Source organism: Rhincodon typus, chromosome 8 (assembly GCF_021869965.1).
Source record: "Rhincodon typus isolate 14 chromosome 8, sRhiTyp1.1, whole genome shotgun sequence".
Taxonomy (NCBI): Eukaryota; Metazoa; Chordata; class Chondrichthyes; order Orectolobiformes; family Rhincodontidae; genus Rhincodon; species Rhincodon typus.
The window spans coordinates 1,966,257-1,981,736 of record NC_063339.1 but is presented as its reverse complement, the minus strand read 5'-3'; the positions used below and the strand labels follow the sequence as shown (position 1 = coordinate 1,981,736).

General features: G+C 44.4%; 2 protein-coding genes across 2 annotated transcripts in view; one reads left to right on the top strand and one right to left on the bottom strand.

Annotated features, from left to right (window-relative positions):
* The window catches only part of tmed8 (transmembrane p24 trafficking protein 8), a 28,607-nt gene extending 25,278 nt beyond the window's left edge, over positions 1-3,329 (bottom strand). Inside the window, exon 1 of the mRNA XM_048599864.1 lies at positions 2,685-3,329. Coding sequence (XP_048455821.1) covers positions 2,685-2,892 — 208 coding nt within the window. The 5' untranslated portion in view covers positions 2,893-3,329. The remainder of the gene's footprint in view (positions 1-2,684) is intronic.
* A 16-nt stretch (positions 3,330-3,345) lies between these two features.
* LOC109914236 (sterile alpha motif domain-containing protein 15) lies at positions 3,346-15,332 on the top strand. Its single transcript, XM_020513817.2, has 3 exons — positions 3,346-3,595; positions 12,234-12,332; positions 14,000-15,332. Exons 1-3 carry the CDS (start codon positions 3,467-3,469, stop codon positions 14,171-14,173), a joined length of 402 nt encoding a protein of 133 aa, XP_020369406.1. The 5' UTR covers positions 3,346-3,466; the 3' UTR covers positions 14,174-15,332.
* Positions 15,333-15,480: the final 148 nt, after the last annotated feature.

The following is a 15,480-nucleotide window of genomic DNA, read 5'->3' as shown; positions in this document are numbered from 1 at the left end:
AAAAAACTCTTAGACAGAAGCATATAGGTTACTTTTTTTTCTTTATTCATTCATGGGATGAGGGTGTCACTGGCTAGGCAGTGTTTATTGCCCATCCCTAATTGCCCATAGGGCAGTTAGGAGACAACCACATTGCTGTGGGTCTGGAGTCACACATAGGCCAGACCAGGTAAGGATGGCAGTTTCCTTCCCTAAAGGACATGAGTGAACCAGATGGGATTCCCCCCACCGATAATCAGCAATGGATTTATAACACTCGTAATTCCAGATATTTATCAAATTCAAATTCCACCATCTGCTGTGGCAGGATTCGACCGGGTCCTCAGAACATCACATCTGGTCTCTGGATTAACAGTTCCGTGATAATACCACTAGGCCATCACCTCCCCCTTGCACTGCACAGGGCTTGTGCTAAGTGAGATCAACGTTAGCAAGATCAGCATTATTTGAAGGTAGACAGTCCATTCATCAGTCTAATAACGGCTGAGAAGAAGCTGTTCCTGACCTGCTGGAGAGTGTGTTCAGGCTTCTGTGTTTTCTGCCTGACGAAAGTGGTTGTAGGAAGTCATTACCGGGGTGTGATAGGTCTTTGATGATGTTGGCAGCCTTTCCGCAGCAGCAAGCCCTGTAAATGGAGTCCATAGATGGAAGGTTGGCTTCCACGAAGGTCTGGCCTGTGCACACCTTCTGTAGTCTCTTACAGTCCTGGGCAGAGCAGTTGCCATACCAGGCCATTGTGCACCTGGACAGTATGCTTTCAATGGTGCATCTGTAGAAGTTGATCAAGGACCTTATAGACAGGCCAAATTTCCTGAGCCACCTGAGGAAGAAGAGGTATTGTTGTGCCTTTTTGACTGTCGCATCTACGTGGGAAGTCCAGGACAGGTTGTCGGTTATCGTCACTCTGAGGAACTTGATGCTGTTCCCCCTCTCAACCTCAGTTCCATTGATGTAGATGGGGGCGTGTTCTCCTCCTTTCGTTCTGAAGTTGATGATCAGTTCTTTAGTTTTGCCGACTTTGAGAGAGACAGGGGAGGTGATGGCCTAGTGGTATTATCGCTGGACTGTTAATCCAGAGACCCAGCTAATGTTCTGGGGACCCAGGTTCAAAACCCCAACAGATGCCAGAATTTGAATTCACTAAATATCTGGAATTGAGAATCTAATGATGACCGTGAATCGATCGTCAGAAAAACCCATCTGGTTCACTAATGTCCTTTAGGGAAGGAAGCTGCCATCCTTATCTGGTCTGGTGTATGTATGACTCCAGACCCAAAGCAATGCCCTTAACTTAACTGTCCTATGGGCAATTAGGGATGGGCAATAAATGCTGCCTAGCCAGCGTCACCCTCATCCCGTCAATGAATAAAGGAGAGAGAGGTTGTCTTCATTGCACCACATCACCAAGCCCTCTATTCCCCCTTCTGTATTTTGACTCGTCATTGAGCTATCTGTCCCAACCACAATTGTGTCATCACCGAACTTGTAGATGGCATTTGTTCGGAATTTGGCGACAGTCGTGAGTGTATAGCAGAGGGCTGAAGACGCATCCTTGGGGGGCTCTAGTGTTGAGTGTTATTGTGGGAGAGGTATCTTCACTGATTGCGGTGATTTCCACTGTTCCAAAGTCGTACGGGCCTCAGATCCGAGAAAAACATTTCTCATCTCTAACCTAAAAAGGTGACCCCGAATTTTAAAATAGTGCCCTCTAGTTCTAGACAGACCCAAGAGGGGAAACACCTTTTCCAGGTCCACCTTGTGAAAAGTCTCTCTATAGAGAACACCTCTATCAATTAATTTTCACCACTCCAAGGACAATACCAATGTATCCCGTTATACTTTCGCCAACATAACTGAAGCGCTCTCATTTCCGGTGCTGTTTTGAGTCGATGTTGAACGTCAGTCATTTTTCCTGGAATTATGATACTGCGCAAATACAGATTGTTGGAGATGTACACAGAGCAACTGCATATTCGCCTTTGGCAAACAAACTCTTCAGGCTATCCTCAGTCATCAGAATGATAACAGTTAGTGCCTTGTCACACGGTATTTTCCTCACAGCTGTGTAAATATTGTTTCCCTTTGAAAGCCTCTATTGAACCTATCTCCACCATTCTGTCACGCAGCGCTTTCCAAGAGCTAACCACAAATTCTACTAATTCACTATAAAACCTGCAGAAAACCAGCACTGTCAGCGAAAATAAAAGGTGACATCTGAATACTGTTTCATAAAAACAAACACTTCCTTGCCGGATTTCAAGTCGAAGTGACAATCAAGATAAAAATCTGTCAGATTTACTCCGATATTCTACACTCACAGTTCACCCCTGTAAAAAATAGCTTTGACATTTCACGAGGGAAAATCTAGATTCCTCCTAAATGCTCTTTAAATTACCGATTTAAAGAAAATGCAGATTTTAAGAGGCAGATTCGGCTCCAAAATTTTAAAAATCCAGCCATTTCAGAGGGCAGGATATAATATAAAGACATGCATGTTGATGTCAGTCTGCACAGAGCCAGTCTCTGTCAATGCAAAGGCACAGGCTCTGGGTGGATTTTTATTCTTTGCAATGCGTTTCTTATGTTGCAAAATGTGCAGGTTGGATGCAGTTAGGGTCGGGACTTTCCCCCAATGCAATTGAGGGGGTCGCCAGCCCGGGGAGAGGGGGGAATGGGGTTCTTACCTGGTACTGGGCCCCGGCTCCGCTGCACTTTCTCCTCCTCCGCCTGCGGCTGCTTGTCAGCCCCTGGCACCCCTAGGTTCATCCCCATCTTCATCCCGCTCCGACACAGCGTCCTCCCCACCTCTGAATGCCGCTCGACCTCCACCTCTTCCTCCAGCGGCGGCTCCGCCTCAAGGGGACAGCGTCCAGCGGCCGCCCCGCTCGCCATCGTCAGCCACCGAACCGAAGAGGGAAGGGGGCGGAAATAGCCGAGGACCGAACGTCTCAGCCACGACCCGCCTCACTGACGGACGTAACCGAGGATCCCGACTAAGGCCCACCTCCTCACGGAAACTGCCGAGGATGGACGGACGTAACCGAGGATCACGGTCACGGCCCGCCTCTTCCGTGAAACCGCTAAGGACAGTCATTGGAAGGAAAGGTGAGGCCCCGCCTCCATTTCTGAAAGGTGTCGCTATTTGGGACCCGAACAGGTAGCAAAGCCCCGCCCCTATGATCATCAGGAGCCGGACTTCCTGATGTGTAGACGGAAAGGAAAACCCTATCAAAACTTGATTCAACATTCTTATTGCATATCTCCGGAGCGCACAAGAAAAACAATGAGAGAAACTGGAGCTGGTCGGAGTTCGATCTCTCCCGCGGCATCCCGGAAAAGGGGAAGGTGGCCCCGGATGAAGGGGGTGGGGCTTCCTGGTTACCGGGGCAGCCGTGACGTAGAAGGTTGGTCTCCTAGCAATGGTTGCTGTGGTGACGGGGGCCCAGTCGGTAAGCGCTGAGCCCGGATGGCCAGGTACCCGTGCTCCGGGGAATGTCGCTGCGGCTGTCATCCGCTGGTGGTGCCCCGTAGTCAGCGCTGGAACGAGAAGGACGTGGGCAACTGGATCCAAAAACTGGGCTTCCCCCAGTACAAGGTGAGTGCCAGGGGACTGCTACACACAATGAAGTTTGTGAGACATGGCCTTACCCGGACAAAGCGATGCTGCCTGTTGCTGCTCATATTTTTCCGAATATGAGTATGATCTGTCCCGAAGAATCTTCTCCAATAATTTCCCTACCACTGACATAAGGCTCACCAGCCTGTAATTTCCTGATTATCCCTGTTGCCCTTCTTAAACAAAGGAATAACATTGGCTATTCTCTGGGTCCTCTCATGTAACTAAAGAGGATACAAAGATTTCATACAAGGCCCCAGCAATTTCCTCACCTGCCTCCCTCAGTATTCTCAGGTAGATACCATCAGGTCCTGGGGATTTGTCTACCTTAATGCTTTTCGAAACATCGAACACAACCTCCTCTTTTATATTGACATGCCCCAGAATATCAACATACCCCTCCCGAGACTCACCATCTATCATGTCCTTCTCCTTGGTGAATACTGATGCAAAGTATTCATTAAAGACCTCGCTCATTTCCTCCGGCTCCCAATCATAAATTTCCTCCTTTATTCTTGAGTGGACCTACCTTTTCCCCAACTATCCTCCTGGTTCCTTTATATGTGTAAAATGCCTAAAGATTTTCCTTTAATCCTGTTTGCCAAGGATATTTCATGGCCCCTTTTAGCCCTCCTATTCTCCTTATTTAAGTTCTTTCCAGCTATTTTTATATTTTTGAGGGCTCTGTCTGTCTTCAGTTGCCTAAATCTTATTTGCGTTTCCTTTTTCTTTTTGACTAAGCTCTCTATTTCTCTTATCATCCAAGATTCCCAAATCTTCCCATCCTTATCCTTCATTTTCACAGGAACATGTTGGTCATGAACTCTAATCAACTGCTGCTTTAAAAGATTCCCACATGCCAGATATGGATTTACCCTCAAAGAGTCACCCCAATCTACATTCCCCAGTTACTGCCAAATATTGTAGTAATTAGCCTTCCTCCAATTTAGTATCAAGAAAAGGCTACTACTCAAAATTGGTCCAAAATGCCCTTTGTTCAATGTTTTACCTGCTCTGATTGTTGTCTTCGGCCTGTCTGATTCTGGTTCCTGGTTGCTGCTCAAGGTAAAGCTGCTACTCGAACTGACAGTTGTAGTGACTACTTCAACTTCTCTGAGAATCCTCCTCAGTTACTTCTCATTGGTTGCCTCTGTGGGATACTGTTCCTCTTACTGAGCACCAGGTCCTCTGCAATCCCCTTCTGTGTTGTGGTGATGAACCAGTGTCTCCCAGCTTCCTCCTCAGTCGCTTCTCACCATCAACTTTGAAGAGTTACCAGATTCGAAATGGTATCTCTGCTTTCTCCCCACACATGCTGCCAGACCTGCTGAGTTTTTCCAGCAATTTCTGTTCTTGATCCTCAAATGTAGTAATTTGAAGATTACCCGCAGTGCCATCTGCAAACTAGTTCAGAAATAAGTGGACAAGGCAGATGAATGTGTAGCTGGAAAGATGGTGCAGGAGGGAGGGCTTTAGGTTGCTGTGTTCCACTGGAAATGACTTCGACAACGATGACACCTGTACAAGCTGGACAGATTGCTTCTGAACAGAGCTGGTACTAAGGTCCTTATGGGGCATTTTGCTAGTGCTTTTGTTAAGGCTTCAAACTAACTTGGCACAGGTGTGGAAACCAAGAAAGAACAGCAGAAGAGAATTTCAGGATTTGTATAATACCTGGGGATACAACTGACACTAGCATAGAGAATAGTAAGTTAATAGGTGAAGTTGGACTAAGGGCTAAATAAAAGTCATACAATGAATGAATTAAAAAAAAATTAGCATTCTCCTTGGGCAGTCTATCAGGACTGCGGATGAGTTCAATGAATTCTGAAATGCTTGAAAAGTATATTCCACAATCTGCAGAATCTGTCACATGCGCTTTGCGTAAAATGGTGTTTGACAGATTGTATGCTCTTTCTGATGCCTGAACTTTGCTAGTACACATTCCTGAAGAAGAAGATAGCTACGGGGCTGATGAATAGAACAAAGAACAATACATCACGGGAACACATCCTTTGGCCCTCCAAGCCTGCACCAACACATTTTGCCTTTCCGTACTAAAACTGTCTTCACTTACAGGATCCGTATCGCTCTATTCCCTTCCTATTGATGTATTTGTTCAGATGTTTCTTGAATGCTGTTATTGTGTCTACTTTGACCACCACCACTGGCAACATGTTCCATACATGCACCACCCTTTGTGTGAAAAACTTGCTTCGTATATCTCTTTTAAACTTACCCCCTTCCCCCTTCCCCCTTCACCTTGAACCCGTGTCCCCTAGTAACTGACCCCTCCACCCTCCACCCTATCCATGCCATTCACAATCTTATAAACTCATATCAGATCACCCCTCAACCTCCTGCATCCCAGTGAAAACAAACCCAGTCTATCCAACATTCATTCAAATCTAAAATTCTCCATACCAGGCAACATGTACCCTGTTTTCTGTACCCTCTCCAAAGCAGCCACATCCTTCTGGTAATGTGGTGACCAGAACTGTGCACATTATTCCAAATGTGATCGAACTAAAGTTCTATAAAGCTGCAGCATAACTTGTCTATCCTTATATTCAATGCCACTTCCAATGAAGGCAAGCATGAAGGCACAGCCTTGGAGTAAAGGGAAGACCTTTTAGAACAGAGATAAGGAGAAACTTCTTCAGCCAGAGTGGTGAATCTATGGAACTCACTGCCACAGAAGGCTGTGGAGGCCAGGTCATTGAATACATTTAAGACAGAGATAGATAGGTTCTTGATTATCAAGGGGATCAAGGGTTATGGGGAGAAAGCAGGAGAATGGGGTTGCGGAACTTATCAGCCATGATTGAATGGAGGAGAAGACTTGATGGGCCGAATGGCCTAATTTCTGCTCCTACGTCTTATGGCCATAGGCCTTTTTTACTACATTATCTACCTGTGTTGTGACCTTCAGTGATCTGTGGACCTGCACATCCAGAGCCCTCTGCATATCAATACTCCTAAGGGTTCTGCCATTCACAGTATAATTTCCACCTATATTTGACCTTCCAAAATGCATCATCTCACCATTTGTCTGGATTAAACTCCATATGCCATTTTTCTGCCCATGCCTCCAACTGACATATCTAGCTGTATCCTCTGACAATCCTCCTCACTATCCGCAATTCTGCCAATGTTTGTATTATCCGCAAACTTACTAATTAGATCAGCCATGTTTTCCTCCAAATCATTTACACAGACCACAAACAGCAGAGGTCCCAGCATTGATCCCTGTGGAATGCCACTAGTCACAGCCCTCCATTCCAAAAAGCATCCTTCCACCACTACCCTCTGTCTCCTATGACTAAGCCAGTTCTGTATCCTTCATACGAACTCACCCCGATACCATGTGACGTCTAATTTCTAATCAGTCCATTTGCTTCTAAATGCATATAGATCTTGTCCCTGAGAATCTTTTCCAATAATTTCCCTACCACCAACGTGAGGCTCACAGGCCTGTAATTTCATGGATTATCCCTGCTACCCTTCTTAAACAATGAGACAACATTACCTATTCTCCAGTGGCCAGAGAGGATGAAAGATGTCTGTCAATGCTCTACAATTTGTTCTCTTGCCTCCCTCAATATTCTCGGATAGATTCTATCAGGACCCGAGGACTTTGCTAATTTAATACTTTTTAAGACACCTCCTCCTTTTTAATAGCAACTTGGCTTAGAAATTCAACACTTCCTTCCCTGAGATCATCCTCCACAATTCCTTCTCTTTGGTGAATACTGACACAAATATTTGTTTAGGACCTCACCTACCTCTTCTGGCTCCACGCACAGATTTCCCTCCTTTGTCCTTGAATGGGCCAACCCTTTCCCTGGCTACCTTCTTGCTTTTCGTATATGTATAAAGAGCCTTGGGATTCTCCTTAATCCTGTTGGTAATGACTTTTCATGACCTCTTTTGTAAGACCATAAGATATAGTAGCAGAAATTAAGCCATTTGGCCCATTGAGTCTGCTGCAACATTCAATCATGGCTGATAAGTTTCTCAACCCATTCTCCCGCTGTCTCCCCCTAACCCTTGATCCCCTTGACAATCAAGAACCTAAATATCTATCTCTGTCTTAAAAATATTCAATGACCTGGCCTCAACAGCCTTCTGTGCCAATGAATTCCATAGATTCATCACTCTCTGGCTGAAGAAGTTTCTCCTTATCTCCGTTCTAAAAGGTCTTCCCTTCACTCCAAGGATGTGCCTTTGGGTCCTAGTCTCTTCTGCCAATGGAAAGATCTTCCCAACATCCACTCTTCCAGGTCACATGTATTCTGTAAGTTTCAATTAGATTCCACCCTCATCCTTCTAAACTCCTATCAAGTATGGACCCAGAATCCTCAAATATTCCTCATATTTTAAGCCTTTGATTCCTAGGATCATTCTCATGAACTTCCTCTGGACCCGCTCCAGGGCCAGTACATCCTTCCTGAGATATGGAGCTCAAAATACCCTAAATGAGGTCTGACCAGAGCTTTATAAAGCCTCAGAAGTACATCCCTGCTTTTATGTTCTAGTTCTCGCAAAATAAATGCCAACATTGTATTTGCCTTCTTAACTACCGACTCGCCCTGCAAGTTTACCTTGAGAGAATCCTGGAATAGGACTCCAAAGCTCCTTTGCACTTCAGATTTTGGAATTTTCTTCCCATTTAGAAAATGGTCTATGCCTCTATTCTTCCAACCAAAGTGCATGACCTCACACTATCCCACGTGTATTCCATCTGCCACTTCTTTCTCCATTCTCCTAACCTGTCTAAATCCTTCTGCAACTTCCCTGCCTCCTCAATACTACCTACTCCCCCACTGAAACTTCACTCACCTGGCTGGGTTCACTTCCCAAAACCAGGATAACCCACTTCCCAGTTGGACTGTTTACATACTGTGTCAAGAATCCCTCCTGAAAGGTCCTTACAAATTCTACCCCATCCAAGCCTCCAGCACGTAGTGAGTCCCAGTCAATACAGAGGAAGTTAATATCACCCACCACAACGACCCTGCTGTTTTTACATCTTTCCTAAATATGTCTACATATCCCTCCTCTATTTCTTGCTGGCCATAGGGAGGCCTGTAGTATACCCCAGCATTGTGATTTCACCTTTCCTATTCCTGAATTCTGCCCATTTTGCCTCGCTGCACAAGTCCTCTGATGTATCATCCCTCAGTACAGCTGTGAGATACTCCTTTACCAGTAACGCAACTCCCCCACCCTTTTTACCTCCCTTTCTATCAAACCTGAAACATCTAAATCCTGGGACATTCAGCTGCCAGTCCTATCCCTCTTTCAGCCAAGTCTCTGTAATCACAATAATGTCATAGTTCCAAGTACTAACCAAAGCTCTTAAGCTCATGGCAGATGGAGTTTAACCCTGAAAAGTGTGAGGTGATTCATTTTGGAAGGACAAACTTGAAAGCAGAATACAGGGTTAATGGAAAGATTCTTGGCAGTGTGGAGAAGCAGAGGGATCTTGGGGTTCATGTCCACAGTTCCCTGAAAGCTGCCACCCAGGTGGATAGAGTTGTTAAGAAGGCGTATGGTGTGTTAGCTTTCATTAATAGAGGGATTGAGTTCAAGAGCTGTGAAGTTATGCTCCAACTATACAAAAGCCTGGTTCGGCCACATCTGGAGTATTGTGTCCAGTTCTGGTCGCTTCATTACAGGAAAGATGTGGAAGTGTTGGAAAAGGTGCAGAGGAGATTTACCAGGATGGTGCCTGGAATGGAGGGAAGGTCACATGAGGGAAGGTTGAGAGAGTGAGGGCTTTTCTCTTTAGAACGACGAAGGATGAGAGGTGACTTGATAGAGGTGTACAAAATGATCAGAGGTATAGATAGAGTGGACAGCCAGAGACTTTTTGCTAGGGTGGAGGTAGCTATTACGAGGGGGCATAGTTTTAAAGTGAGTGGAGGTAGATATAGGGGAGACGTCAGAGGTAGGTTCTTTACTCAGAGAGTGGTAGGGGCGTGGAATGCATTGCCGGAGAGGGCAGTGGAGTCGGCTTCATTGGGGCATTTGAGCAGCTACTGGATAGGCATATGGATGATAGTATAACGTAGGGGTGGAGGTTAGATAGACCTTAGGTTTAGGAGAAAAGTTTGGCACAACATCGTGGGCCGAAGGGCCTCTACTGTGCTGTACTGTTCTTTGTTCTATGTTCACCTACCTTGCCGATTATACTTCTCACATTGAAACACATGCATTTCAGACCATCCCCCCTGCTCTTTTCAGGTGTTTCCCTGCCTGTTCTTGTACTTTGTCATGCTTGCCTTGGTTTCGACCTCTCCCTTCGTTTCTGCGTCAACTGCTCTACTCCTCTGGTTCCCACACACCTGCCACACTTGTTTAAACCCTCCTCAACCACTCTACCCCTGTATCCCCCCCAAGCACATCAGTCCCAGTCCTGCCCAGGTATAACCCATCCAGTTTGTAAGGTGCCACCTCCCACAGAAGTGGTCCCACTGCCCAACAAATCTGAAGCCCTCCCCCCCCCCCCCCCCCCCCCCCCCCCTCACACCATCTTTTCAGCCACATGTTCATCCTATATATCCTGCTGTTTCTACTCTGACGAGCTCATGGCACTGGTAGTAATGCTGAGATAACAAACTTTGAGGTCCTACATTTCAACTTTCTTCCCAGTTCTCCATATTCTGCTTTTAAGACCTCATCCCCCTTTTTTTAACCTATGTTGTTAGTACCAACAGGTACCACAACCACTGGCTGTTCGTCCTCCCCCTCCAGAATGTCCTGCAACCAATGCGAGACATCCAGGACCCTAGCACCAGGGAGGCAACACATCATACTGGATTCTCGTTTGCGGCCACAGAAACACCTATCTATTCCCCTTATGATTGAATCCCCTATAACTTTATAGCATTTCTACGCCTATTTCTCCATCCCTCTGTAGCAGAGGCAATGATAGTGCCATGAGTTTGGCTGCTGCTGTTATTCCCTGCGACGCCATTCCCCTCAACACTATCCAAAACGGTGTATCTATTTAGCAGGAGAATAGCCATGGGAGATTCCTGCACTTAGCCCTCCTGCTCTGCCTGGTGTTCATCCATTCCCTTCCTGCCTGTGGACTCTTAAATCTGCGGTGCAACCACCTCTCTATACGTGCTATCCACAATATTCTCCACTTCACGAACGCTCCACAGTGTCCCCAGATGCCACTCCAACTTCGAAACTCGGGCTTCCAGGAGCTGCACTGGAGACACTTCTTGCACACATGCAGGTCTCGGGCACTGGGAATGCGCTGGCTTCCCACATTGAGCAAGCGGAGCAGACTATGAGTTAGAGCTTTCCTGCCATGTCTTACCCCTTTAACTTAATTAATCCTTACAATGTCAATTACTCTTAAAACTAAATTGAAGCTTCTGATGCTCTCTGCTGTGATAACAATTTCTCAAAACTTACCTCTTACCAACAACAGTTTCCAGAAGCTGTTTGGGCTTATGCTCCTTTACCCACTGGAACTCTCGCTACTAGCTTTCCGCTCACAATATTCCCTCTCTTCTCCTCTGAACTTTGGGCTGACCGTTCCTTAATAGCAGGTCCGTCTACAATACCCTTCACATCCGAGCTGACTGCAAAGTCCACTCCCAGAATGCAAATGAGCGATGTCTCAGCACTCTGTGGTTGGATACATTGGTCAGATGTACACCAGGACAGATAAGCTTAAAGTTCATAAAATGCACGTCCTGATCATTTATATTGGGTAGATACACCTGGGCAAATACACACACAGGCACCATTACATGTAGGCAAACATATACCAGAGTAAATGTACACTCAGACAAATACACCTAGGCAATATCTTTCAGAGCAATTATATACCTGAGGATATATCCATCCAGGCAAATACATTCCTTTGGCAAATCTGCTGAATGTGAAATATAAAATTGGCTAAATACACCCAGGGTAAATATATGTTAGGGCAAATATGCTCCTGTGAGAGTTATACTTCCAAAGAAATATACCGGACCCAAAACTCTGATTTTCTCTTCATAGATGCTGCCAGATCTGTTGAGCTTTTCCAGCAACTTCTATTTTTGTTCCTCATTTACAGCATCCACAGTTCTTTTGGTTTTTAAAAATACATTAGGTTAAGTATACTTGTCAAAATACTCAGCAAAGAAAATATCCACCTGAGCAAAATATATTCTCAGGAAAACATTTACTTGTCCTTGAGCAATGAAATACACAGGCAGATATTCCAACAAAATTCCTCTCAGTAAATATCCCCAGCAACTTTATCCCAGCAAGCATACCCTTGGTTAAATATACCCCCAAGAAAATATTCTCCTGAGGAACCATATCCCTGGGAAAATAGACTAATTACATACCCCAAGGTGAATATAACATTAGATACCTCCAGCCCTTATGTACCCAGCAAAAATACTCCTGGATAAATATACCCCAGAAAATACACTGAGTAAACAGCTCAGACTATTTGACTCCCCCAGTTCTGATTATCAACCATACCATTTTCTAGCTGTTACTGAAATGCACCCAGAGACCCAGTGTCACCCATCCTCCTCACTGCCCATTTCAATTTGATAGCAACTCTTGTGTAATGTTTTTCTGTCCTTTCTTCCAGGACTGTTTTATATCAAATAGAATCACTGGCAGGAAACTTATTTTCGTCAACTGTTCCACCTTGCCTCGTATAGGAATCACGGACTTTGAACATATGAAGGTCAGTTGGCAAGTTTGAGGAAAGATTTGACCATCTCCTGTTGGTGCCATCTTATAGTCAGATGCTATGTCCTTAATGCTTATGTTCTCGATAGAAACTTCCACATCCATATTTTTATTAGAAACTCTACCACCCCTTCCCATTAGCTGTTAACAAATCTGAAGATGACAGGACTCAGCAGACAGTTCCTAGAAAAGGTATTAACTTAGGTATAGTAACATCAGATGGGTTATATTAGAACCTGTCAACATCAGCTAGTCACGCTGGATTACATTCTGTGGCCATTGGTGGTGCTGCAGTACCCCTCATTGCCAAATAACATAATTACAATGTGATCAGTTTACATGGACTAATTCTACTAAGGTTTACATTGGAGTTTCGAATTGAAAATTCAACTAGTGCAAAGAATATGCTAACACGAGGCCCGTCCATTGCACAGGTGGACATATAAGTTTCCGTGGCATTATTTTGAAGAGGAGCAGGGGAGAATTCTCCCTTGATCAATATCATTAAAATGAATGATCTGGTCTTTATCACATGCTGAATTTGGGAGCAATTTGACTGTCGAATTTCCCACATTACAACAATGATACATTCCAAATGTACTTAATTGGCTAAGAAGCACTTCGAGATCTCTGGTGATTGTGAAAACTGCTATATAGGTGCAAATTATTGAACTGGAAAGGGTTCAGAAAAGATTTACCAGGATGTTACTGGGAATGGAGAGTTTGAGTTATATCAATAGGCTGGATAGACTGGGAATGTTTCTCTGGAGTGTGAGAAGTCGAGGGGTGACCTTATAGAGGTTTATAAAATTTTGAGTGAAATAGAGAAGGTGAATAGCAAAGGTCTTTTCCATGAGTGTGGGAGTTCAAAACTAGGGGGCGTATTTTTAAGGTGAGAAGAGAAAAATTTAAAAGGGACATGAAGGGAAACTTTTTTACACAGAATGGTTAGTGTGTGGAATGAACTGTAAGTAGTGGATGCAGATACTAGCTATAACTTTTAAAAGACATTTGGATAAGTACTGAATAGGAAAAGTTTGGAGGGATATTGACCAAATGCAAGCAGATGGGACTAGTTTAGTTTGGGAACATGGTCGGCATGGACTAGTTGGACTGAAGCGTCCGTTTCCGTGCTGTGTGACTCCATGACTCTTCTCTTTCCTTTTGCATTTAAATAGCTATAAGCCTGGGGAGGGGCAGCAGAATACAGTTATACAACTCACTGATATGTCTGCTCCTCTGCAGTTCTGATTCCCTGTGAATCCTTGATTTTAATCATTCACCATTGGTGAGCACATCTTCAGCTCCAGAATTCCCTCCCTAAATTTCTCTGACTTTCTCACTTCACCTTTAAGACGCTCATTGAGCTTTTGCTAAACCATCTCAATATCTCCGTAAGTAGCTCAATTGCAAATTTTGTTTTGTTTTCAAAAAATTCATTTGTGGATGTGAGGGTTTCTGGCTTGAGCAGCATTTATTGTCCATCTCTAATTGTGCTACTTACTTCAAACACTTCAATCCTGCACAGTAGGGACGCTGAAGTGCTATTAGTGAGGGAGTTCCAGGATTTTGACTCAACAACAGTGATTGCGCTTTTGTTAAATGACTAATGTTTTTAGTACTTTAAAGGCACCATATAAATGCAAAGTGCTGTTGTTTTAGGTGATTTCCCATGCAATTCAGAAACTGCTGGACATCGAGGAACCACTCTGGTGTCGGAGCATTTCCAAACCCCGCAGAGATCCCATGGGGCTGTTCCTGGAGCGCAAAGCTCCAACAGGCCGGAGAGCTGATGCACTAACACTGGAAGAGTTCCTGAAGGAAATGGATGAGTAAACCGCTCCACACTCCGAGCACAAATTGGGAAGCATCTTGCCAACTGTAAAGATCTCAGAAAACCTCAGACTTTTCAAAGTGGGATCCCAGAGCCTAGAGAGACCAATAAGAATGGGATTCCAGTCTGTCCGGGTTATCAGATTTCTGTATTTCACGTGATGCAGTATTATGGTATTCTTGCTGCCATGTCATTGTGTGTGTGTCTTTGGTCAGTGATCTGGTCACCGATTCTTGTCACTAGTCACCACATTTATGACTTTCTACTTCATCACATCCTGTGATAGGGCTGCACTGAAGTACTTAATATAAACGACAAAATCCACCAGTTCTAAATTGGGAACAATCCAGGTATTTTCACTAAATGTAGTGTTTGACACCAGCAAAACTGATTCATATTCAAACTGAAACATTTTGAGTTGTGTAAATGTTCTGACAGTTAACAGTTATCAATGGGAGCAGATTGTCTGTTTAGAGGCTGTGTAAAATACCCACTGTATCTCCACCTAGCTCCAATAGCAAAATCTATTACATGTACTTGTTACAAGCTAAACTACCACCCTAGATCTGAAACAAGTAATTTAGGTTAATGTTACAATCCTTACTGATGATGGTTAGATGAAGATGATGTGAGATTTGTAGCATCAAGTGCAATTATGCTCACCCAAATTCAGGGAGATGCAGACAAGGAGACATTACATTTCAAAATATCAGGTTCCACCACCGTTACACATCCCTCCCAAGCCTTCCATGGTCTCTGATTTATCAGAATGTCCAGCCAGTCCTGCATGATCAGAAATTTCCACCAAAATGGGAACAGCAAAGCCATTGTCTTTGATCCTTGCCAGAAAATGGATTCCCTAAACATGATTTCTTCCCTGTCTCTGGGCATTGTTTGAGGCTGAACCGGATTGTTTGCTGCCCTATCCTGGAATACTTTTCTGACTACATGGCAACCGAATTGCGAAGACTATCTATATTTTTACCTCATTAACATTGGCAGATGTGGGGAGGAAGTGGCATAATGATAATGTCACTGGACTTGGAATCCTGAACCCTGGGCTAATGTTTTGGGACGTGGGTTTGAATCCGATCATAGCGGATTGTAAAATTTAAATTCAATTTTATTAACCAATCTGGAATAAAAAGCTATCCAAATGGCGATCGTGTAACCACTGTTGATTGTTGTATATGTCACTGATGTCCTTTAGGGAAGGACTGGGTACTGTGTAATGAGAAGGGAATCATTGCCAAACTAGCAATGCGAGGCCCCTTGGAGATGAGCGACCATAACGTGTCAGAATTGTTAA